General features: G+C 42.2%; 1 protein-coding gene across 1 annotated transcript in view; it reads left to right on the forward strand.

Moving 5' to 3' along the window:
• The window catches only part of LOC308256636 (major facilitator superfamily domain-containing protein 9-like), a gene marked incomplete at both ends in the record, with an annotated part of 54,105 nt that extends 28,413 nt beyond the window's left edge, over positions 1 to 25,692 (forward strand). Inside the window, one exon of the mRNA XM_080684935.1 lies at positions 24,908 to 25,692. Within this exon, the coding sequence (XP_080541061.1) occupies positions 24,908 to 25,692 (785 nt within the window). The remainder of the gene's footprint in view (positions 1 to 24,907) is intronic.
• Between the last annotated feature and the right edge of the window lie 599 nt (positions 25,693 to 26,291).

Genomic DNA, 26,291 nt, shown 5'->3' on the forward strand with positions numbered 1-26,291 from the left:
AGGGTCATCCCATGTCTGAAAGGTTGCTGGTTCAATTCTTTTTTTTTTTTTTCTTTTCAAATTTTTATTAAGGTATTATATGTGTACATATCTTACCATTGCCCCCCACCCCCACCCCACTCCCATACATGCCCTCACCCCCCAATGTTTTGCATCCGTTGGTTACTCTTATATACATGCATATAAGTCCTTCAGTTGATCTCTTATTTCCCCCACCTCTCCCTAACCTTACCCCTGTAATTTGACAGTCTGTTTGATGCTTTACTGCCTCTGTAACTATCTTTTTGTTCATCAGTTTATAATGTTTTTCATTATCCCCAAATGAGTGGGATCATGTGGTATTTTTCTTTCATTGATTGGCTTATTTCACTTAGCATAATGTTCTCTAATTCCATCCAAGTGCCTACAAATGGTAGTAATTGCTTCTTTTTTACGGCAGCATAGTATTCCATTGTGTAGATGTACCATAGTTTTCTGATCCAGTCATCTGCTGATGGGCACCTAGGCTGTTTCCAAATCTTAGCTATTGTAAATTGTGCTGCTATGAACATAGGGGTGCATATATCCTTTCTGATTGGTGTTTCTGGTTTCTTAGGATATATTCCTAGGAGTGGGATTACTGGGTCAAATGGGAGTTCCATTTTCAGTTTTTTGAGGAAACTCCATACTGTTCTCCACAGTGGCTGCACCAGTCTGCATTCCCACCAGCAGTGCACGAGGGTTCCTTTTTCTCCGCATCCTCGCCAACACTTGTCGTTTGTTGATTTGTTGATGATAGCCATTCTGACAGGTGTGAGATGGTATCGCATTGTTGTTTTGATTTGCATCTCTCGGATAATTAGTGACTTTGAGCATGTTTTCATGTGTCTCTTGGCCTTCCTTCTGTCTTCTTTCAAAAAGATTCTATTTAGGTCCGTTGCCCATTTTTTTATTGGATCCTTTATCTTCCTTTTATTAAGTTGTATAAGCTGCCTGTAGATGTTGGAAATTAAACCTTTATCAGTGATACCATTTGCAAATATGTTCTCCCATACAGTGGGGTTTCTTGTTGTTTTGTTGATGGTTTCTTTTGCTGTGCAAAAGCTTTTTATTTTGATGTAGTCCCATTTGTTTATTTTCTGTTTGGCTTCCATTGCCCTAGAGGCAGTATCACTGAAAAAGTTCTTTTGGCATATGTCTGAGATTTTGCTGCCTGTGGATTCCTCTAGTATTTTTATGGTTTCCCGTCTTATATTTAAGTCCTGTACCCATTTTGAGTTTATTTTTGTGTATGGTGTAAGTTGGTGATCTAGTTTCATTTTTTTGCATGTATCTGTCCAATTTTCCCAACACCATTTATTAAAGAGACTGTCTTGGCTCCATTGTATGCTCATGCCTCCTTTGTCAAATATTAAATGCGCATATTGGTTTGGGTCGATATCTGGATTCTCTATTCTGTTCCATTGATCTATATGTCTGTTCTTGTGCCAGTACCAGGCTGTTTTGAGGACAGTGGCTTTGTAATACAGCTTGAAATCTGGTATTGAGATCCCTCCTACTTTATTCTTCTTTCTCAGGATTGCTGTGGCTATTCGGGGTCTTTTTTTATTCCAGATGAATTTTTGGAGAGTTCTTTCTAGGTCTGTGAAATACGCCGTTGGTATTTTAATGGGGAGTGCATTGAATCTATAGATTGCTTTGGGTAGTATGGACATTTTAATGATGTTGATTCTACCAATCCATGAACATGGTATGTTCTCCCATCTGTTTACATCTTCCTCTATCTCTTTTTTCAGTGTCCTGTAGTTTTCCACATATAGGTCTTTTACCTCCTTGGTTAGGTTTATTCCTAAGTATCTTAATTTTTTTGGTGCGATGGAAAATGGGATTGCTTTTTTAGTCTCTCTTTCTGTAAGTTCATTGTTGGTGTATAGAAATGCCATAGATTTCTTGGTGTTAATTTTGTATCCTGCTACATTGCCGAATTCATTTATTAAGTCTGTTAGTTTTTTGATGGAGTCTTTCGGGTTTTTTATGTACAATATCATGTCATCTGCAAATAAGCACAGCTTTATTTCTTCTTTTCCAATTTGGATGCCTTTTATTTCTTCTTCTTGTCTAATTGCAGTGGCTAATACTTCCAGTACTATGTCAAACAGGAGTGGTGAGAGTGGGCATCCCTGTCTTGTTCCTGTTCTTAGGGGAAATGGTTTTAGTTTTTGCCCATTGAGTATGATGTTAGCTGTGGGTTTATCATATATAGCTTTTATTATGTTGAGGTATGATCCTTCTATTCCCACCTTGTTGAGAGTTTTTATCAAGAAAGGGTGTTGGATTTTGTCAAATGCTTTTTCTGCATCAATTGATATGACTATGTGATTTTTATCTCTCAATTTGTTTATGTGATGTATCACATTTATTGATTTGCGGATATTGAACCATACTTGCATTCCTGGGATAAATCCTACTTGGTCATGGTGTATGATCTTTCTGATGTACTGCTGGATCCTATTTGCTAGAATTTTACTGAGGATTTTGGCATCTACATTCATGAGGGATATTGGCCTGTAATTCTCCTTCATTGTGGTGTCTTTATCTGGTTTTGGTATTAGGGTGATGCTGGCTTCATAGAAGGAGCTTGGAAGTGTTCCTTCCTCTTGAATTTTTTGGAATAGTCTGAGGAGGATAGGTTTTAGTTCTTCCTTGAATGTTTGGTAGAACTCTCCTGTGAAGCTGTCTGGCCCCGGGCTTTTGTTTGCTGGAAGCTCTTTGATGACTGCTTCAATTTCTTCCATAGTTACTGGCATGTTGAGCTGTTTAGATTCTTCCTGATTGAGTTTTGGAAGGTTATATTTTTCTAGGAATATGTCCATTTCCTCCAGGTTGTCCAGTTTGTTGGAATAGAGTTGTTCGTAGTATTTTTTAACAATCCTTTGTATTTCGGCGGGATCTGTTGTTATTTCACCTCTTTCATTTCTGATCTTGTTTATTTGGGTCCTCTCTCTTTGCTTCTTGGTGAGCCTGGCTAGAGGTTCATCAATCTTTTTTATCCTTTCAAAGAACCAGTTCTTGGTTTTGTTGATCTTTTGTATTGTTTCTTTGGTCTCTATGTCGTTTATCTGTGCTCTGATCTTTATTATTTCCTTCCTTCTGCTTACACTGGGCTTTTCTTGTTGCTCTTTTTCTAACTCTTTGAGTTGTTGGGTTAGGTAATTTATTACCCCTGTTTCTTGTTTTTTGCAGTAGGCTTGTAGAGCTATGAACTTCCCTCTCAAGACTGCTTTCGCTGTGTCCCATAGATTTTGGATTGTAGTGTTTTCATTGTCATTTGTTGTCATGATGTTTTTTATTTCTTCTTTGATCTCTCTGGTAACCCAGTCATGGTTTAATAGCATGCTGTTTAGTCTCCATGTGTTTGATTTCTTTGGGTTGTTTTTATTGTAGTTGATTTCCAGTTTTATGCCACTGTGGTCTGAGAAGATGCTTGATATGATTTCTATCTTCTTGAATTTGAAGAGACTTTGCCTATGTCCCAACATATGGTCTATCTTTGAAAATGACCCATGTGCACTTGAGAAGAATGTATATTCTGTGGCTTTGGGGTGAAATGTTCTGAAGATGTCAATTAATTCCATCTGGTCTAGTGAGTCATTTAGGATTGATGTTTCTTTGCTGATGTTTTGTTTAGAGGATTTGTCCAGTGGTGATAGTGAGGTATTAAAGTCCCCTACTATGATTGTATTGCTGTCAATCTCTCCCTTGATATCCTCCAGGAGTTTTTTTTTATGTATTTGGGTGCTCCTGTATTGGGTGCATATATGTTTACCAGAGTTATTTCTTCTTGTTGGATTGCTCCCTTTAGTATTATGAAGTGGCCTTCCTTATCTCTTGTTATGTCCTTCAGTTTGAGATCTAATTTGTCAGATATAAGTATTGCTACCCCAGCTTTTTTTTCAGTTCCATTTGCCTGGAAAACCTTTTTCCATCCCTTCACCCTCAGTCTGTGTGCGTCTTTTTTTCTGAGGTGGGTTTCTTGTAGACAGCAGATATATGGGTCATGTTTTCTTATCCAATCCATTACCCTATGTCTTTTGATTGGGGCATTTAATCCATTTACATTTAAAGTTATTATTGATAGGTACTTATTTGTCGCCATTCCTATTCTTTACACCTGTGTTCCTTCTTTGCTTCCTATTTCATTTTTTTTTTTTTTTACAGCAGACCCTTTAGCATTTCTTGCATTGCTGGTTTGGTGGTAATTAATTCCCTTAGTCCTTTTTTGTCTGTGAAGCTCCTGATTTCACCTTCAATTTTGATTGACAGCCTTGCTGGGTACAGTATTCTTGGATTCAGACCCTTCCTTTGCATGACTTTGTATATTTCATTCCATTCCCTTCTGGCCTGATGAGTTTCTGTTGAGAAATCAGTTGCTAGTCTGATGGGGGTTCCTTTGTATGTAACTTTCTGTCTCTCTCTGGCCGCTTTTAAGATTCTTACTTTGTCGTTGGTGTTTGCCAATTTAATTATAATGTGCCTTGGCGTCGGTCTTTTGGGGTTCATTTTGCTTGGGACTCTGTGAGCTTCTTGGATTTGTGTGTGTTTTTTCTTCCCTATATCTGGGAAATTTTCTGTCATTATTTCTTCAAAGAGGTTTTCTATTCCTTGCTCAGCTTCCTTTCCTTCTGGAACCCCTATTATGCGGATGTTGTTTTGTTTCGTGTTGTCCCAAAGTTCCCTTAGACTCTCCTCCTGCCTTTTAATTTTTTTTTCTAGAAGTTGCTTTTCTTGGGTATTTTTTTCCATCTTGTCTTCTAGCTCACTGATGCGGTCCTCTGCTTCTTCTAGTCTACTCTTGATGCTTTCTATTGAGTTCTTTACAGCAGCGATGTCATTTTTCATTTCTTCTTGGTTCTTCTTCATTTCCTCTTGGTTCTTGCTCATATTGTCGAATTTGTCTTCCATTCTTTTCAGCCACCTTATGACCATTTCTCTGAATTCTTTTTCTGGAAGGTTGCTTGCCTCCATTTCGTTTACTTCCTTTTCTGGTGATGCCTGCTTTTCTTTCATATGCGGGCTGCTTCTTTGTCTCCCCATGGTCTCTCTTCTCTGGGTGTCTGGTTATGTAGTTCTCTCTCTCCTGGGTTGATTTAAAGGCACAAAATACAGCACTACCAGGTACAACTCACAAGGCACTGAACAGGAATGTAGTCACGATATTAATAACCTCCAATAAAGGTGACCACCAGAGAAAGGCAAATTAGGTGATAGGAGAGAAAGAAGAAGAGGAAAAAGGAAAGAAAGAAAGAGAGAAAAAAAGAAAAAAGGAGTGTGAAAATGAAATTGGGAAAAGGGAAGGTAAAGAGAAAAAAAAAAAGTAAGAGAGACAAGAAAGTGACTAAGAGAGAAAGGGGAACAGACTATATATATTGGGGATAAAACTCCAATAGAACAATCACTAATCCCAGCAAATGCCAGCAACAAGTGCCTGGGGATTAGTAAAAACTACCACACCAACTAATATGGAGTGAGGCAAGGGAAAGCTGAAGCACAAAACAAACAAAAAATAAACAAAAGAAGAATAAGCAAAACAATCTCACAAAAAAGCATAAAAATTGGATATAATCTACATTCAAGCAAACAACAACAAAAGGACAGAGAGAAGGACAAGTTTATTGATAGCTCAGACAGCGAAGGGAGAGGTGTATGTGGACTTGGAGCAGAGGATTGGAGATTAGATATGTAAGTAGGGTGAAATTTTAACAAGGGGTAAACAGAAAGAATAGGGAAAATCTAAAGCAGTAAAAGGGTAATATAAACAGGACACTGAAAAGGGGGAGGTTAAGAAGAGAGTGATGGCCTAAAGGTAGAGTTGAGATAGAGTAAAACGATGCTAAAGGAAAGATAAAAATAGAATGTAGAACCCTAATCCCAAAATAAAATGAAGAGAAAATAAAATGACACTTTAAAAAAAAAAAAAAAAAAGATAAAATAGCAGGAGTAATAATACGGATTGAAAATAAAAATGTAATCATTAAAAAGGTAAAATCAAGTGATGAAAAAAGAAAAAAAAAGTTTCTTGATTAAAAGATGCAAAAAATGAAAATAAAAAAAAAAATAAAAAAATAAAAGGTAAAAATAAAATGTGAAGTAGTGAAGGTCATTCACTTCCTCTGTTTTTCTGTTTGGCACGCCTGTTTCTCAGTCCAGACAGTATTGCAGTTCCCTGCGATCCACTGCTCTTCGGTGTTGTAAGCCAGTCCTGATTTTAAGCAGGCGGTGTGTCTTAATTTCTCGTATTCCTTTATTTTTGATTACACAAGAGTCGATTTGTGATTCAGCCCCTGGGTGGCAGTGTTTCTGGATTAACTTCCAGGTCTATCTATGGCCTCTCTAGGCAGTGTTAGAGCCTTCTTTCCCTGTGGCACTCGCCACCGGCCTGTGGGAGTGGTCTGCCTCAGAGCTGACTCTCTGATGGTCACTCCCCGCTCCGATCCCCAGGTTCCAGAAAAACAACCTTCCCCTGCAGTCTCCCAGGTTGTCCCCAACTGGGTGATCCTATGTATTGGGCTTAGTAATCAGAAGCAAGAATTTCAAGAGGAAAAAGCCCAGTTGTGCGTACTCCGGGACTCCGCGTAAGCCCAGGCACCCAGGGAACGCAGGGGCTGCGCGTAAGTCTGGACTGCCTGAAATTCTTAGGGTGTCCCTGCACTTCAGATCAAAATGGGTTGCTTTTTAGAGTGCCCTTCTCTTAGCAGCTCTGAGGACCCCTTTCCACAATCACAGATCACGCCAGCCCCTACAGCCACGGATTTTTCTAGGCACAGACTTCCCTGGTCCTCCAGCTCCCGCAAAACGCGCGTTCCTCTCTCCCGCCGGGACCAGAGACCTCACCTTATCCCAGGCGAAATCTGACCTTTCCGTGGTGGAGTGTAGAGCTCCTCTGAACCCGTGTGCTTGCGCCAGTTGGGGAGCGTTGTTCTGGGGCTCGCAGCTGTTCCTGGGGTGCCAACGTTGTGGATTCTCACGCTTCAGATAAGCTCCACTTTCCGGATCAAGATGGCGCAGACTCCGCGTCCAACCCCGCAGCTCCAGGAGGGGACCCAGCCACAGTTGGTGCTGCCAGGTCAGGGGAACCCCGTTCAGCAGTCCCCCACCTCCTTCTGGAATTCAGCTGTCTCCCAACCAGCCAACAAACACTCCTTGTGCGACCCTCAGCTGTTCTTTCTTTCTGCTCCGGGACAAGGCTCGGAACACGTCTGTCTATTCCGCCGCCATTATTCCCTCCTCCTCAATTCTTGGTCAGGGCACATGCCTGGTTTGCGGGCCTGATCCTCAGTAGGGGCGTGAGGGAGGTGGCAGCAAATGTTATGCTCTCACATTGATATTTTCCTCTTTCTCTTCTCCCTTCCCTTTCTCTAAAAATCAACAAGAATTATAAAAAAAATGCAAGTATACTGTACTCATGAGTTCTTATGAAGAATATAGAGGAAAATGAACTTCTGTAACCAGGAGAGGACTGGGCAACAGCATAAATATTGTGCATGAAATATTTTTAATTGTAGATATGAGGCCATCTTGAAGTAGCAACTAGGGTGGAAGATTACAATGTAAATATTATATGTTATAACAAAGTAGACATAATTCAACTGAAATTCGGAGGCAAGAGGAAGAAAACAGTGGAAGAAACTCGATTACATAAGCCACAGATGGAAGTCAAAGGGTACCATTAAAAATAACCCAGAAGGTAAACTATAAGCAAACAAGGGACTGAGGATGTTACATAAAGTGCAGGTACAAAGATTACCACTAGAACCAAATTAGCTGTTGGAAGGTTTCTACTAACTGCAATGAAGCTTCATTGTCTTGGTAGTTTTCCCAGGACAGAGGAATTTTTAAAAAAATTTATTTTATTGTTGACAGTATGACATATGTCTCCCATTTTCTCCCTTTTTGCTTCCCTCCACCCAATCCCCACCCCACCTCAGGTCTTCCCCAAGCTACTGCCATGGTTATGCATAGATGTATAAATGCCGGTGGTTGGCAGTCTCTTCCTGTCCCCCACACCTGCCCCCAGCTCTGTTATCCTGTTCCTGCATCCATACCTTGGACAGAAGATTTTTTAAGTCACTTGATTTGTCTGTACAATTCCAAATATAGTAAAGTACATTTCTTAAAAAAAAATAGCTTTATTGAGATATAATTTACATACCACACAACTCACCCATTTAGAGTGTACAATTCAATGGACATACAATTTGTATGTCCAGACTTATACAACCATTACCATAACCAACTTTTCAACTTTAGGATATTTTTAATGTCCCAAATGAAACCCCATACTCATCCAGTCATCACCTTTTACTCTTAGCACCCTGTGCCACCTCCCCCGACTCCTAGGAAAGCACCAATCTGCTTTCTGTCTCCATATATTTGCCTCTTCTAGACATTTCACAAACAGTGAATCCTACCATCTGTGGTGTTCTGCAACTGGCTTCTTGTTACAGTGCTTTCAGCATATATCAGCCGTTCATGTATTCCTATTGTCAAAGGCATTCTAGGGAATGGAGATGCTGTATTTTATTTGTCCACTCACCAATGGATGGACACTGGGTTGTTCCTGCTTTGGGGCTTTTATGAATAACTAGAGGCCCAGTGCATGAAATTCGTGGGATGGGTCCCTCAGCCCAGCCTGCCCCCTCTCACAGACTGGGAGCCCTCAGGGGATGTCCTACTGATGGCTTAGGTCCGCTCCCCGTGGGAAGTGACTGGGCTGATCAGGGGAAGGCACCACCCCCATCACTCTGCTGCTGCAGCCACTGCCACAACTGCCAAGGTGTTTTCATCAACACGGACTCCAGTCCCTTCACCATGAAAAAATGATAACTTTCTTTAGGCATTTTCAAGATGTGTCTTTCATAGGATATGACACTTCTTTCTTTCTTTTCTTTTTATTCTCACCTGAGGATATGTTTCCATTGATTTTTAGAGAGCTTGGAAGAAAGAGGGAAAGACAGAAACATCAATGTGAGAGGGACACTTTGATTGGTTGCCTCCCGCATGAGCCCTGACCTGGGCCCCAGCCAGGGAGGAGCCTGCAATGTAGGTACATGCCCTTGATCAGAATTGAACCCGGACCCTGTGGTCGGCAGGCCGAGTCTCTATCCACTGAGCAAAACTGGCTAGGGCAGGATATGACACTTCTTAGTCCCTCCAGCAGCAGACGTTAGTTTTTTCCTCCAGGAGTGAGGTGGAAAAACCCTAGATCACCTTCTTGGATTCTTATTACCCAAGTTGCCAAGAACACTGTGAGTGGCGGCTTATAGGGAGCTTAGCCAATGTGTGGTCAGAAAAGGTGTTTCCTCTGCAGCTCATGCACTAAGGACCCCCTGCATTCTGTCCACTGGGCTTCTGTCCGCTGGGCTGGGAGCGTTCTGTCTGCTGGACTTCTGTCTGCTGGGCTGGGGGCATTCTGTCTGCTGGGCTGGGAGCGTGCCCCGAGCTGTGCAGCGGCCGCTAGGGGCACGTCCCCAGCCCAGCGGCCCTGTGTTGTGTCCGCAGCCCTCCCTCCCTCTGCTGCCTGGGTGCAGGACACCAGCGTCCCGCCCCGGTGCTATGGGTGCCGCCATATTTGTTGTGGAGTGACAGTTAATTTGCATATCACCTTTTATTAGATAGGATGCTCCTGTGAACATTCACATCCAGGATTTTCTGCACCTGGAGGTGGAATTGCTGAGGGAAATGGTAACTGTGTTTAACATTTTGAGGAACTGCCACACTGTTTTCTAAAGTGGTGGTACCACTTGACATTCTCATCAGCAGTGCACAAGGGTTCCAATTTTTACAAATTCTTGCCAACACTTGTTGTCTGTCTTTTTGATAATAGTCACCTCATGTATATGAAGTGGAATCTCATGTGGTTTTTATTTGCATTTCCTAGCACCTAAAATTGCTGAACATATTTTTAGGTGGTTATTGGACATTTGCATATCTTCTGTGGAGAAACATCTGTTTGGATCTTAAATGAGTAATTTGTCTTTTTAATATTGCTGAGTTATACGAGTTATTTATATATTCTCATTACAAGTCCCTTATCATAAATCATATGAATTACAAATATTTTCTCCTATTCTGTGGGTGGTTTTTTTCATTTTCTTGATGGTGTCTTTTTAAGCACAAAAGTTTTTGACTTTAATAAAGTCCATTTTCTTCTTCTCCCTTCCCTCTCTCTTCCCCTCCCGTCTCTCCCTCCCTCCCTCCCTCCCTCCCTCCCTCCCTCCCTCCCTCCCTCCCTTCCTTCCTTCCTTCCTTCCTTCCTTCCTTCCTTCCTTCCTTCCTTCCTTCCTTCCTTCCTCCATTATTTTATGCTTGTGCTCTTAGTATCATATAAAAGAAGGCTTTGCCTAAACCAAGGTTGTGAAGCTTCTTTGTTTTCTTCTAGATTATTTTTAAAGTTTTACCTCTTGGCTCCTACATTTTGTCTATATGTATCTGGAGTTAACTTTTGTGTATGGGCCAGGAAAGTGTTGCAATTTAATTCTTTCACATGTGGCTGCCTAGTTGTCCTAACAACATTTGATGAAATGAAATGATATTTCCTTTTCCAGGGCAATAGAGATCACATACATTTGATGAGCTCAAAAGAGAAGCTGGCAGTGCTCCACAGACATCTGAGCAGCAACTTAAGAATAACTGATGATATTATGAAAGAGCACTGTCTAGTCAACAAATAATTAAATTCCTTCTATTTCAGTTAACTGTTGCTGAACATTTACTTTGCATCAATAAACTGTGTGGCAGATGCTATGGGTTGGTTAGTTAAACCTCATCCCACTTCCTCTTGGCATTCGGCACCTTGGGGAGCCCTTGGAGGCACAGTCTCCACTTCCTTCTCGGCCGTGTCAGTAGCTATATTTGCATGAGACTCTGGTTCAGAAATGAACCAAGTGGGAAGAAATTTGGGGAAGTTCATGGCAGAGACTGTTCAGTGCTAGAACCCATAGCTGAAGGTGCCATTTCAGAGAGGAAAGGAGAGGGAGAGAGATAGAAACATCGATGATGAGAGAATCATTGATTTGCTGCCTCCTGCACATCCCCCACTGGGGATCAAACACTGAACCACACCAGCTGGGCCTGTTTTTAAGGTCTCTTCCTGAGAGAGTGGTTTCCTGAGAATGGAGATGGGATAGGCCACCCAGCTATTGGCAGACGCTTCACTTTAGCTCATGTGACTGCTGGAATAATAAGACGGGTCCAGGCAATTGAATGAAGTGCTCTCTTCCCGCCAAAACGGTCGCCAAAGCAACAGCCACACTCATGGACAGGAGAGATACAGACATCACACTCTTGAGTGGTTCAGAGTTGGCAATTTCTTTTACAACCACATTTAACACAAGAGTCTGTCTATCTAGAGGAGATGTGGATTTCGAAATTGGTGGCGAATTACCTTACGCCTAACCCTACTCCAGGGAAAGAGCTATTCAGTGTGGTCATTTTGCAGAAGAAGCCAGCATGGCTCCTGGTCCCATATGAATTGCTATCCTAGAAACTGCCCCTACCCCTTCCAATAAACATTGAACACCAGAGGCAGTCTTTAATCTGGAAGGCGTGGGCCTTGGTCTTCTCACTCACCCAGAGAAATTCTCAAAACAAAATTAATTCCAGTTCAATTAGGTTAAAAAAATACAAGAGCACCCAACAATGCTGAACAAATTTGTAAACAAATGTAGAAACCAAACTCCCAATGCTTTTACAGAATAGGAATCATTTCCCAGAAAACTAGAATGTTGTTTTTTTTTGGAGATTTTAGGATAGATCCTTTTTCATCATGAAGTAATGTGTGATAGATCCACAATACTTATATCTGCCACTTCAACATCTAAAATCTCTGAAAACCAAAAGCTTTAGGCAAAGCAGCCCTGACTGGCATAGCATATGGATAAACTATAGTGTGAGCTTTCATTTGTTTGATTGCTGAAGTATGAGTGTGTTTGACTTCAGGGCTCCCCAAGTTCAACCAAGAGTGTTAGGCAATGCACAGTATGTGCATATAGTTACTTTTCTGAAATCTCCAAAATTCTGAGTTCCAAACACATCTGTCCTAAAGGCTACACATAAGGGAGTGTGGTCCTGTAGTCCTACATATAAGATGGTGGACTGAGTGATGCCCTAAAACCAATGGTTTCCCCATGATCATCATTAAAACAGAATTTTACTCCCAGTGAACCATCACCATGTGTCTCTACCACTCTAATGAACTTGTTAATCTCTGTTTGGTATTACAGTTCTTGGTTCTTGTGTATCATCTTCTGTGCTACCTCCCTCAGCAACATGACAATAGGACCACAATGTACAACGTTAAAAGATTATTCACAAGCCTTCTCATCTTACACATAGTACAGGAACAACAAACAAACTCTATAGCAGCAATAACTCTCAGTGATTCTGTTTTTGTTTATGGCTACACAACACCTAGCACAATGCTTTAGGTAGGTGCTCAGTAAAAACTTAGCAGATCAAATACTCTTACTGCCTTGAATTGAATTGGGTTGAACACTGCCATCTGCTGGCCACAGGTAAAATTTGCATTCCATGGACTACTATGATCAGTTGTTGGGATTTTGATAAAATGCAACACGGTAGTTGAGGATTTGTTATTTTCACAGAATTTGATGCTTTACAGCTTTAATTAAGGTGGTGCCATAAAAGTATCAAGGCCCTGAAGAATAACTCACACTGAACACACTGTTACAAGATTCAGAGACTCACTCACCTCATTAATTAGGCAGTTGACAGTCCATTCAATTGAGAGCTACGCACACAAGTAACACACAGAAGCAGTTATATTAAAAAAATGTCCTTCACTTTGAAAAAGGTTTGCTGCCCAATTCTGGGTTCAGTTCCATAAGGAACTTTTGGAGAGGAGAAAATGGCAGCTGAACAGGCAGAACTGTCAGGTGGCTCGTCCCAGGGCCAGGCTGGAAATACAACTAAATTGGAGAACATTCACCTGGAATTTCCAACTGTGGTCCAGCTGAGGAGGAGACTTAGAACAGGGAGGAACAGAAGGCACCTGGGGATGGGTAGGAAGGACAAGATCACAAGAGGGGGGTGGTTTGGAGAGGAGGGTGCTGAGCTATGGGGAGAACTGTTCTGAGAGCACACACACCTATCTGTGGTGACGTGACCCACAGTGCCCATATCATCCAAGCAGCTACAAAAGGTGGCAAGGCTGGTGGGAGCAGAGTCTAGACCCAGCAGACAGAGCCAGTGGTGTGTGTGTGGGGAGAGCCACAGTTTTGATTGCCTTTTTTATTTTCAATCTCTAAACCCAGAGCACAGGAGTTTTCATTTGCAACTACACACCCAAGGCTTTGGTGCAGGAAGGAAGGTGCAGACTTGAGGTGCCTGAGGAGAGGCTGGGGTGGGAAGCAGGGCAGGGAGATGTAGAAAAGCAGTAGTCTGGAGTCCTGCACTGGGTCATTCATGTGCATCCAAACCAAAATGGCCATTTTCCCTGGGAGGAGCTACCTGGGGGAAAAACCTGCCCCAGGTGACACAGCCTGCCACACCTGCACTGTGAGCTTTACTGAGGAAACGAAGGCAGAGGCCAAGCTTACGGGTCTGAACAGTCCCAAGGAACCCTCAGAGACCCAAGTGGAGGAGGGGCCATCTGCCCAGACTGAAAAAAACTCCAGGGTCCCAGCTGACACCATTGGTCTCATACGAGGATCTCTGTCCAGCCAAGAGCAGAGTAATATTTTGGGCCACTCATAGAGGAGTAGCTCTGGGACAGGAAAAAACACCCATCATTGTCCCTGGAAGCTAAATAGCATGTAAAGCCCTGTCAGAAACAGACTCTTGGGTGATTAAGATTGACAACTGGCAGACAGGCAAATAGGGCAGATTGGTCCCTCTCGCTTGCAGCCAAGGCCTGTTGAGACAGACACAAGCAGTGGACCAGTGGATTGCTCAGAGATTCAAGCAGGGTGCTAAAAGCCACTTCACTTCATTTTTTAATTTAATTTAAATTTTTGCACCTTTTTATTCCTTTTTTCTCTTTTTGCCTGCTGTTGTTCTTTCACTTTCTCCTTTTTAGTTTTTCTCTATTCTTTCTAAACCCCTCTTTTAAAAAATTGATCTTCCTTATCTATCTGCTTTATTGATTTGTCATTATTATAGTCTCTGTTGTTTTGTTCATATATCTAATTTCCTCTTCCCCACTCCTACTCAATTTTCCTTTCTCTTTTCTTTTTTGTCACTACTTTATTTATTTATTTATTTATTTATTTATTTATTTATTTATTTATTTCCTCTCTTCTCTTTCTCTTTTCTTCTCCAAATTTCTTAATTTATTTCACTTCCTAAATTTAGGACTATCTGTTCTCTCCTCTATTCTCCTTTTCACATTTGTCTTCTTCTTTCTTGTCTTCTCATTTCTTTTCTCTCTCCTTTATTCTACTTTTTCTATTCCTCTAATCTTTTAACATTATTTTCTTTATTTAAGCTCTCCATCTACAGATTCTGTTCCCCTTTTATTCTGGGTGTTTTTTTGTTTTGTTTTATTTTCTCCCCACCTTTTCTTTCCTTTTTATATTATTCTTGCTCTCTTTCCTATTTCCTAATTATATTTTCTCTGGTAGTCACTTTTGTTGGGGCTACAAGGGTCTTGTGTGCATTTGTGTTCTGTTCCTTCTGTGTCATATCTTGTCTTGTTGTATTTTGTGCTGTTCACAATGGCTGGCACAATGTGGTAGGGAGCAAGCCACATAATCAGACACCCTGAGAAGAGACTCCATTCACAAATGGGATGGCAACATTCAAGACCCAACTATATCAGGAGAACCCAAATATCTCAAGTAGGGGACCTCCCTAGAACACCCAGCCCAGGAGAACCAAGAGACTGCACCACTGGGTCCCACAAATCATCTGCTACATAAGACCAACCAAAAAAATCTGGATGGCATAGCAGTTTGATAGAAACAAATACAAAGGAACAGCAAAAAATGGGGAGACAAAGAAACAACCCCCAAATGAAAAAAAAGGAGGACTCACCAGAAAAGGAACTAAATGAAATGGAGGCAAGTAATTTATCAGAGAAAGAATTCAGAGTAATGGTTATAAGACTGCTCCAATGTCTGAATGAGAATTACATGCAACTCAATGAGAATTATAAAGAGCTGAATGAGAAATACACCAACATGAGTAAGAATCAAGAGGAAGTGAAGAACACAATGGGAATGGAAGATTTGCTGGAGAGAACCCTGATACCCAAGGACCAAAAGTGGAAACCACATAGAGACTGGTAGGAGGGGAAGAGCTGTGCAAGGGCTGGCCAGGCACCCACAGGCAGCAGCCAAAATTATGAAGAGATATCTCAGCTGTAGGGGATTGCCACTGAGAACTCTGAGATCTAATCCCCAAGCTGGCCTCACCCTCCTCCCCAGCAAAGAGAACTAGAACTGAGAAGGACACCGACATAACATATGGCTGTGAGAAGCAGCAGGGTTGCTGTCTTCCAGGGAACAATGGCTGGAAAGTAAGGCATCCTTTTAAAGAACCAAACACACAAAATTCCCGGTGGAGCCGCCACCTTGTGCTCTATCAGAGGGAGGGCAGAGTGGACTGGAGTTGTGTGAGCAGAAGCCAGGATTGGGGACTCATGGATTAGAGCTCAGAAGGCAGATAGCCTCAGTTTCCTGTGCTAAGTCATTCCATCACACTGCAGAGGACATCTTTCCCACACAGACATTTGCCTTACCTGGGGAGCGGGGGCAGTTGACCCACCCTATTGGAAAATACCTTGCCTTGAGGCCACTTAAGAGACTAAAAATAACAATTAGCTTCCAGGAAGAAGTGACTGCCCTACGCTGTTGAGAAAAAAACTTGCCACACCTGAGGACGATTGCCTAGGGGAAATTCAAGTTGGAATCCTATCAGTCTGTAGGCAGAAGTGGTCTTTGGAGGCTTTGAGTCTTTGCCTGATCTAATTAGTCAGAAACAGCATTTGACACTGTCCTACACTAGAGATTGAGAGGCACAGAAGATCTACTTAATATATAGTCACAAACCCAAACAGACAACCAAAATGAGGAGACAAAGAAACTACCCCCAAATGAAAGAACATAGCATTCTCCAGAGGAAGAGATAAATGAAACAGAGATAAGAAATTTATCTGAATCAGATTTCAGGGTAATGATGGTAAAAATACTCAACAGCATGGGAAAGATATAGTAACTATGAAAAAAGAAGAGTTGGAAATAAAGAATGACATAGCACAAATAAAGAACACATTGGAAGGAATACACAGCAGATTAGGGGAAGCTGAGGATTGAATCAGTGAATTAGAAGACAGGGTTGAAAAAAAATCACTCAATCAGAGAAACAAATAGAAAAAAACAATTCAAAAACAAGACAGCTTAAGAGAGCTATGGGACAATGTTAAAGGTAACAATATTAGAATAGCAGGTGTGCCAGAAAAGGCAGAAAGGGAGAAAGGAATAGAGAACATGTTTGAAGAAATAATGGCAGAAAACTACCCTAATGTGGTAAAGGAAAAGTCACACAAGTTCAGGAGGCACAGAGAACCCCAAGCAAGAAGAACCCAAACAGGCCCATGCCCACACATCATAATTAAAATACCAAAAATTAAAGACAAAGAATTTTAAAGGAAGCAAGATACAAGCAAACTGTTACCTACAAAAGAACTCCCATAAGGTTGGCACTTGATTTCTCATCTGAAACTCTACAGGCCAGAAGGGAATGGCATGGAGTACTCAAGGTAATGGAAAGCAAGGATCTGAACCCAAGATTACTATATCCAACAAGGTTATCATTCAAAATAGACAGTAAAATAAAGAGCTTCCTAGACAATAAGAGGCTAAAGCGTACAACCCCACCAAGCCAGCATTACAAGAAATGCTAAAGGGACTGCTATAATGAGAAGAAGAAACATAGAGAGAAACCTAGCCATACAGAATTAAAATGGCAATAAATATCTATCAATAATAACCCTAAATGTAAATGGATTAAATGCTCCAATGAAAAGGCAAAGGAGAGCTGAATGGATACAAAAAATGAACCCAACTATATGCTGTCTATAAGAGACCCACCGCAGAACAAAAGACACACACAGGAAAAGAGTGAAGAGATGGGAAAAAATTTGTTCCATGCAAATGGAAAAGAAAAAAAACAAAACTGGACTAGCAATACTCATATCCAACAAAATAGACTTCAAAATGAAGGCCACCACAAGAGACAACAAAGGTCACTACATAATACTAAAGGGATTGATCCAATATGAGGATATAACCCTGGTAAACATATATGCACCCAATATAGTGGCACCTAAATATATAAAAAACTTCTAGAGGAATTTAATGAGGAGATCGACAACAATACAGTCATAGTAGGGGACTTTAACACCCTACTTCACTGGATAGATCTTCCAGACAAAACCTTAACAAGGAAACAGTGGCTCTAGAGGACACACTGGATCAGATGGATTTAATTGACATTTAGAGAACATTTTACCCCAACACAGCAGAATGTACATTCTTCCCAAGTGCACATCAATCATTCATAAAGATAGACCACATGTTAAGACACAAAACCAGTCTCCACAAGTTCAAGAAGATTAAAATCATATCAAACATCTTCTCAGATCACAGTGGAATGAAATTAGGAATCAACTACAGTAAAAACACCCCAAAACATTCAAACACATGGAGCTAAATAGCATGTTATTAAACAATGAATAGGTTACCAACAAGATAAAGAAAGAAATAAAAAATCTTCCTGGAAACAAATGAAAATGAACACACAACAATCCAAAATCTCTGGGACTCAGCAAAAATAGTGCTTAGAGGAAAGTTCATAGCACTACAAGCATACCTCAAAAAAGAAGAAAAATCAGTAATAAACTATTTATTTATTTATTTATTTATTAATACATTTTATTGATTTTTTACAGAGAGGAAGGGAGAGGGATAGAGAGTTAGAAACATCGATGAGAGAGAAACATCGATAAGCTGCCTTCTGCACACTCCCTACTGGTTATGTGACTGCAACCAAGGTACATGCCCTTGACTGGAATCGAACCGGGGACCCTTGAGTCCGCAGGTTGACGCTCTAGCCACTGAGCCAAACCAGTTAGGGCAGTAATAAACTATTTAACCTTACAACTTAAAGAACTGGGAAGAGAACAACAAGAAAAGCCCAGAGTAAGTAGCAGGAAGGAAATAATAAAGATTAGAGCAGAAATAAATAACAGAGACTAAAAACAAAAACAAAAACAAAAACAAACAATAAAACAATACAAAAAATCAATGAAACCAAGAACTGGTTCTTTGAAAGGATAAACAAAATTGATAAACCATTAGCCAGACTCATCAAGAAACAAAGAGAGAGAATCCAAATAAATAAAATCAGAAACGAAAGTGGAAAAGTAATCAATGACACCTCAGAAATACAAAGGATTGTGAGAAAATACTATGAACAACTATATGCCAACAAGCTGGACAATGTGGATGAAATTGACAAATTCCTAGAAAAGTACAATTTCCCAGATCTGAATCAGGAGGAATCAGAAAACCTGAATAGAATAAATAGAAGCAGTAATCAAAAAACTCCCAGCAAACAAAAGCCTAGGACTGGACAGCTTCACAGGGGAGTTTTACCAAATATTCAAAGAAGAACTAACACCTCTATTCCTCAAACTATTTCAAAAAATCCAAGAGGAAGGAACACTTCCAAACTCCTTTTATGAGGCCAGCATTCTCCTAATTCCAAATCCAGATAAAGACACTACAAAAAAAGAGAATTACAGACCAATATCCCTGATGAACATAGATGCTAAAATCCTCAACAAAATAGCAAACCAGATCCAGCAATATATTAAAAATATCATACACCATGACCAAGTGAAATTTATTCCAGGGATGCAAGGATGGTATAATATTCATAAATCAATAAATGTGATACATCACATAAACAAATTGAAAGCCAAAAAGCATATGATCATATCAATAGATGCAGAAAAAGCATTCGACAAAATCCATCACCCATTTTTTGATAAAAACTCTGAGCAAAGTGGGAATTGAGGGAGCATACCTGAACATGAGAAAGGCCATATATGACAAACCTACAGCCAACATCATGCTCATTGGGCAAAAACTAAAACCATTTTCCCTGAGAACAGGAACAAGACAAGGATGCCCTCTTTCATCACTCTTGTTTAACATAGTACTGGAAGTCTTAGCGATAAGTGATGAGACAAGAAGAAGAAATAAAAGGCATACAAATTGAAAAGGAGGAAATAAAACTGTCATTATTCGCAGATGACATGATATTGTACATAGAAAACCCTAAAGACTCCATCAAAAAACTACTAGATTTAATAAATGAATTTGGCAATGTAGCAGGATACAAAATTAACACCCAAAAATCCATAGCATTTTTATACACCAATAACGAATTCTCAGAAAGAGAAACTAAAAAAAAACCCCAAACATCCCATTTACCATTACAACAAAAAATTAAGATACTTAGGAATAAACTTAACCAAGGAGGTAAAAGACCTGTACTCTGAAAACTACAGGACATTGGAAAAAGAGATAGAGGAAGACATAAACAAGTGGAAGAATATACCATGTTCATGGGTTGGTAGAATCAACATCATTAAAATGTCCATACTACCCAAAGCAATCTACAGATTCAATGCAATGCCTATTAAGATACCAATGGCATATTTCACAGACCTAGAACAAACTCTCCAAAAATTTATATGGAACCATAAAAGACCCTGAATAGCCACAGAAATCTTGAGAAAGAAGAGCAAAGTTGGAGGAATCACAATACTAGATATGGAGCTATACTATAACACCACTGCACTTGAAACAGCCTGGTACTGGCACAAGAACAGGCATATAGATAAATGGAACAGAACAGCGACCCCAGTAACCAACCCAGGCCACTATGCTCAATTAATATTTGACAAAGGAGGCAAGAGCATACATTGGAACAGAGACAATCTCTTCAATAAATGGTGATGGGATAATTGGACAGGTACATGCCAAAGAATTAAACTAGACCACTAACTTACACCATACACAAGAATAAACTAAAAATGGATAAAAGACTTAAATGTAAGACATGAAACCACAAATATTCTAAAAAAAACCCATAGGCAGACATCTCTTGTAGCAATACGTTTACAGATACATCTCCCAGCACAATGGAAACTAAGGAGAAAATAAACAAGTGGGACTACATCAGAATAAAAAGCTCTGCACTGCAAAATAAACGATCAACAAAATAATAAGAGAGCCATGGGAGAACATATTTGCCAATTATACATCCGATAAGGGGTTAATCTCCAAAATATATAGAGAACTCACACAACTTAATAAAAGAAAGACAAACAATCCACTTAAAAAATAGTCAAAGGACCTAAATAGACATTTCTCCAAAGTGGACATACAGAAAGCCAGGAGACATACGAAAAAAATGCTCAAAGTCACTGATAATCAGAGAGATGCAAATCAAAACAACAATGAGATTTTACTTCACACCTGTCAGAATGGCTATATCAGCAAATCAACAAACAACAAGTATTGGCGAGGATGTGGAGAAAAGGGAATCCTAGTACATGGCTGGTGGGAATGCAGACTGGTGCAACCATTATGGAAAAAAGTTTGGAGTTTCCTCAAAAAATTAAAAATGGAACTGTCATTTGACCCAGTGATCCCACTTCTAGGAATATATCCTAAGGAACCCAAAGAACCAATCAGAAAGAACATATGCACCACTATGTTCATAGCACTGCAATTTACAATAGCTAAGATTGGAAACAGCCCAAGTGCCCATCAGCAGATGAGTGGATAAAAATGCTGTGATACATCTACACAATGGAATACTATGCAGCAATAAAAAAGAAAAAACGCATACCATTTGCAACAGCATGGATGGACCTGGAGAATATTATGCTAAGTGAAATAAGTCAGTCAGAGAAAGTATGTATTACATGATCTCACTCAGATGTAGAATCTAATGAACAACATAAATTAATGAACAAAAATAGACCCAGAGACACAGAAGAATGAAAGGACCTCAGAGGGAAGGCAGGGGAGGGTGGGTGGGAAGTGATCAACCAATGAATTTGTATGCATATATGCATAACCCATGGACACAGACAATGGGGTGGTGAGGGCCTGGGATGGGGCACCCAATCAGGCTGAAAGAGGTTAATGGGGGGAAAGGAGGACCTATGTAATACTTTCAACAATAATGATTTAAAACAAGTAGAGATTCAAGTGTATGTAACAACTTTATATTCCTCATAGATCTGCTGATGTATTTGACTTGTATGCACCTACACATTGAACCAACACACTCATAAAAAGGCTGGTGAATTCTGGTGAAATAGGTTGCCCACTAATTTTATCAAGACATAGTAGGTCCTACTAACAAATGCTGCTGGCAGGTCTGCCTGATTGCTCCTAACCGTGATGGGACACAGTGGTTTCCAGTGATCTCCCTGCAGGAAGCAGTTGCATATCACTATTCAACCAGGTTGGCTGACATTAACATTATCATCCTCCACATAAATCTCTACACATTTTGTAACAAATATATAGGTGGTATTGTACAGTGGGGAATTGTAACCCACCGATGTAGAGGGCCGTCTGGGAAGGCACATGGATGCTTTTTTAATTCTTATTCAGCTGAGCCCAAGGGCACTGGCAGAATCCTGTTATCAGTACTAATTCCATGTACTTGGAATGAGGAACAAAAAGGACCTTGACCCACCCAAAATAAGGAGCTTACTCAGATCCTGATGAATAGGATTTGGGCACACCTGAAACTCCTTTTTATCATAAAATCCCTTTTGGAAACCAATAAATATGCTGTGTTGTCTGAGGTGAGTGTGACTGTCTCTCTATCAGAGGACAGGAAGCCACCCGGCACCCAGCTTGAATCTATTTCTGTCTCTTGTCTCTTTCTTTCTCTAATTTCTTAACCCCCAGCTCCTCCCCTCAGGAACCTGTCTTTCTCCCTTTCTGTGCGGGACGCGGAAAAGGAAGAAACCGCACCACACACCTCACCATTCTTGTGACAGTGTTTCTGTGAATGCTGACTCTGACTAATATGTAGTTTGTAGATAAACAGTACATTTGTGTAAGAATCCTAGGAACTAACCTCAGAAGATGCAGACTCCGACCTTCAGTCATCCCATTTTTGGAAGATTTGTGGACCCTCAACGTAGAACCAGGATGATGCACACCAGATCAGTTTCAAGGTCCTTATCAGGATGGACTGTGCTGGTCTGTACATAGAGAACTTTTCAACTCCTTCTCTTTATTTCTTTGTTCTGCTTTCCTTCTCCCTCCTTATAAAAACCTTTGCCTGCACTGAGATGTTGCAATGGGTTTTGTGACAAGAGTTCCCCACCTTCTCAGGTATCTGGCACTTGAATAAACCACTTTCCTTTTCCACCAGCACCTGTCTCACGAGTTTGTGGCAGCAGGTAGTCAAATCTTGGTTCCAGTTACACTATTTATCTCTCATTTGTTCCTTTTGAATTCTGAACAGCCTTACCACTAAATGGTGGAGTGGATTATACTGTTCAAGGACACACTGCCACCCAACCAAGAACATAAAATAACTTGGACACCGGGTGCATGTGAAACAGCTGTCAGCTGGATTTTGTGTGTGATAATGGTGCTTGTTAGGATGACTGATCACATTTAGAGCAAAGGCATTCATAAACCATTTTCTTAAATAAACAACAACAACAAACAGCATGGGTTTTGGAGGGTGAACACAGAAGACTTGTCCATCAGAGTAGCAGAACCTGTCAGTGCTCTCATGAGTAAGGTGAGAAAGAAACAGAAACTCAGGGCTCTAGTCACCAAAAAGACAAAGAGGGAATTAAGAGTAACTACCTACCCATCTCAACACCCAGCATTCACAGGTAGTGTTTCAAAGAATGGAAAAATAATTTAATGGTGGACAAAACAAAAGCTATTTCAAAAGTGGTAGAAACATTCAAGAGCAGTCTTGAGCCACTACATCATAACCCTAGCATCCCCCTACAGAGCAACAGTTAGCTTACAGAAGGCCGTAGGAATGCTACAGCGGTCAGGATCAATGTGAAGTCAGGAACCCAATTTCAAAACTATAAGCTCGCTGAGGGACAGAATAGTAACCACAGAGACATACAGGGACAGAGGGAGAGTGAGGGGTGGGCACAGACATTGTCCACAGGGACATGCAGGGGAGAAGGGAGAGTGAGGTGTGGGCACAGACAGTGTCCCACAGAGACATGCAGGGGAGGAGGGGGAGGGGACACAGACAGTGTCCCACAGAGACATGCAGGGGAGGAGGGAGAGGGGACACAGACAGTGTCCTACAGTGCGCTGGACCTTGCAGGGCGGTGAGCAATGTATGGCTGTCGTCTTAATCCGTTTTGTCATACTTTTGTCCTCAACGAGGCCGTTTTCCTCAACCCGACCCCTTCTTATGTCCTTGCTCTGATCTGCCACTTCCCTGACAATGAATTGTTTTCTCCTGGGTAAGAACTCAGGCTCCGGTCTGAGGGATTGGGCGCAGTCCCCGCTCCGCCCTGCTCAGTGTGGGCCTTAGCTGGGTTGTCTCCGTCTCCTCGTCGGAGCTGGAGAAACAGCCTCCGTGGACTTGTTTGAGAACGAGTCGAGGTTGGCGCAGAAGCAGTTTACCCTCCCCCCCACCCCCCGCGGTGCACATGCTAACCACTCAGTAAATGCCAGTTGCTGTCATCATTATATTTTTATTATTATTTAATTGTACTTCTAGTCCATTAGCGACAGTTCTTCACTTCTTATCAGGATTCTGTGAGCTGTCCCAGGGAACTGGCATACATAAGAGCGAAGGAGAAGTTCAGGCCTGCTCTCTCACGTGATCAGCTTTCTGTCCTAAACTAGTGCCTGGCTAATCGGCCACTTACACTGTGATTGGAGAATGCACACCGCAGACGTAGCTTGGGAACAGCAGGAAGCAGCCCTGACCGGCTGCCACGTGTGCTGAAGGAATGAAAACCACAGGGATGAGTTAGGAAACGGGTCCTAGGTGGTGAACTTGAGTTCAGTTTTAAGAAAACTTGGGGCAGGGATTGGCACGAAGTCACTGTACTGGATAGCATGGGATCATACAGCGGAGGCCAGACCAGCCTGTCACGTGGGGGCAGAGGACATTAGCTGAGCAGGGACAGAGCTGCTGGGTAAGGGTGTCATGGGCGATAGGAATGGTGCCCCCAGAGGTTGTGACGTGAGACTTGCAAAAGTGCAGATCCAAGCAGGTGCTTCCTGATGGGCCGTTGGTGCGGGAACCCTGGCCACGCCCTGCCAGGGCTGGCTGGCCTAGCACCCTCTGCCTCCCCCAGCATAGCGCTGACCCTGCAATGGAATTGCCCTTTGCATGTCCGCACCCCCTCAGGTATCCCCTTGGGGACAGGGATTGTACAGGCCTGGCCTTGTGTGTGAATGTCATGGCCAGCACGGGATTCAGCATTTAGAAGCATGAATATTCAGTGTGGGGTGGGTGGTCAGATGGTGGATAGTCAGAATTAGCAAAGTAGTGAGGGAAGAACTTAAATGTAAAGCCTAAGAACTTAGATATGAAATGGTGGGATATAGGAAACCCTCATCGGCTCTTGAGCTGGGGAAATATAGTATTACTTAGTATAGATTTTTCCTTAAGGTGAATTGTAGAGTTCTGATATTAATATGGAGTAGAAGTGGCTGTGGGAATGGTCAAAAACTGGATTCAAGAATACAGATGAGTAAATCTGCTAATAAAAACTGCAATAGTGACCTAATACAGTCATTGCCTGTCCCCGTGGGAGGCGAGTGTGACTGTGAAGTCAGCCCACTTTAACAGACGTGCATTTCAACAGGTCTCGTTTGGCTGTTTCCATGGAGTGAAGTAAGTGTCCATACAAAGAGCAGCCTGCGATTGGATGAGAACCATGCCCCTTTGGGAAAGAGCGACTGTACCCTGCAGGAGGCGAGCCTCGGGCCTGAGAGTGTGGAGGGCGAGAAGGCCCGCAGGCCCTGGGCGGAGGGCGTGGCCGTGCTGCGGCGCCTGAAGAGCCTGGTGTTCTCTGAGATGTGGGACGTGTTTCTGGTGCGCTTGCTGATGGCCCTGGCGGTCATGCTGTACTATAGTAATATTGTCTTGGCCTTTGAGGAGCGTTTCGGGGTGCGGACCAAGGTGACGGGCTACCTCATCAGCTACAGCAGCGCCCTGGGGGCCCTGGCCGGCCTGGTCCTGGGGCCGGTCCTGCGGCTGTACAGGCACAACTCCCCCAGGCTGCTGCTGCACTCCAGCGCACTCACCTTCCTGCTGCTGCAGCTCTTCTCCACGGCCCCCACCCTGGGCGCCGCAGTCGTCCCCTCCATGCTGCTGTCCTTCTCCACGGCTGTCGGCAGGACGTGCATCACAGACCTCCAGCTGGCTGCCGGCGGGGCCCAGGCCAGGGGCACCCTCATAGGCGTGGGGCAGTCTGTGACGGCCGTGGGCCGGGTCATTGCCCCCCTCGGCTCCGGAGTTGCCCAGGAGTTCAGCCCTTGTGGCCCCCCCAGTCTGGGGACTGCGTTAGCATTGGTGGCTGTTTTCATAAAGTTGCTGAACAAACCTCGTTATGGTGGGGATGGGAGCGGCAGATTAAAAAGTGAATAGAATGGATTTGGACAACACAAGCAAAATCCGAGGGTGCGAGTGGGGGACAGAGGCCAGGTGAGAGGGTGCATTGGGAAGGAAGGGTGAGTGTCTAAGAGACATTTCCATGCGGGTTCCTCCAGGTCAGCTCCAGCTCCGTGCCTAGGCCTGTGGGATGATCAGAGCCCATCAAGGGGATAGGAAAACAGGGATGGGATAAGAACCTGTGCAAGAAGGGCAGAGACCCAAGGGTTCCCTCCTCAATAAAAGCAGACTGCGGTCAGCTGGGACACTGTGCCTGTTCATTGTGTGAGCGAAGAGGGGATTTTCTACTCTCTGACCCTGGAGATTGAAGGAGCTGCTGAAAGCCAGTCTGTCAAGTCAGAACACAAGGTCATGGAAGCTGGTTCCATCTGGGACCTGGTTCGGTAAGTACCACGTGCAGTTCCTGGTGGAGGCAGAGAAAGGAGCTCTGAGGATGGTTTTGATTAGAGTGAAACCCAGAGAGACGTGGCTGCCTTTATTAGGCACTAATTCTCCCCTTTATTGGACTGGACTTGCCCAGCTCGCACTGTAGCCCCTAACACTGGTGCAGAATCAGTGTCAGGTGTCACGCCTTC

The sequence above is a fragment of the Plecotus auritus genome (assembly GCF_963455305.1).
Source record: "Plecotus auritus genome assembly, chromosome: 8".
Taxonomy (NCBI): domain Eukaryota; kingdom Metazoa; phylum Chordata; class Mammalia; order Chiroptera; family Vespertilionidae; genus Plecotus; species Plecotus auritus.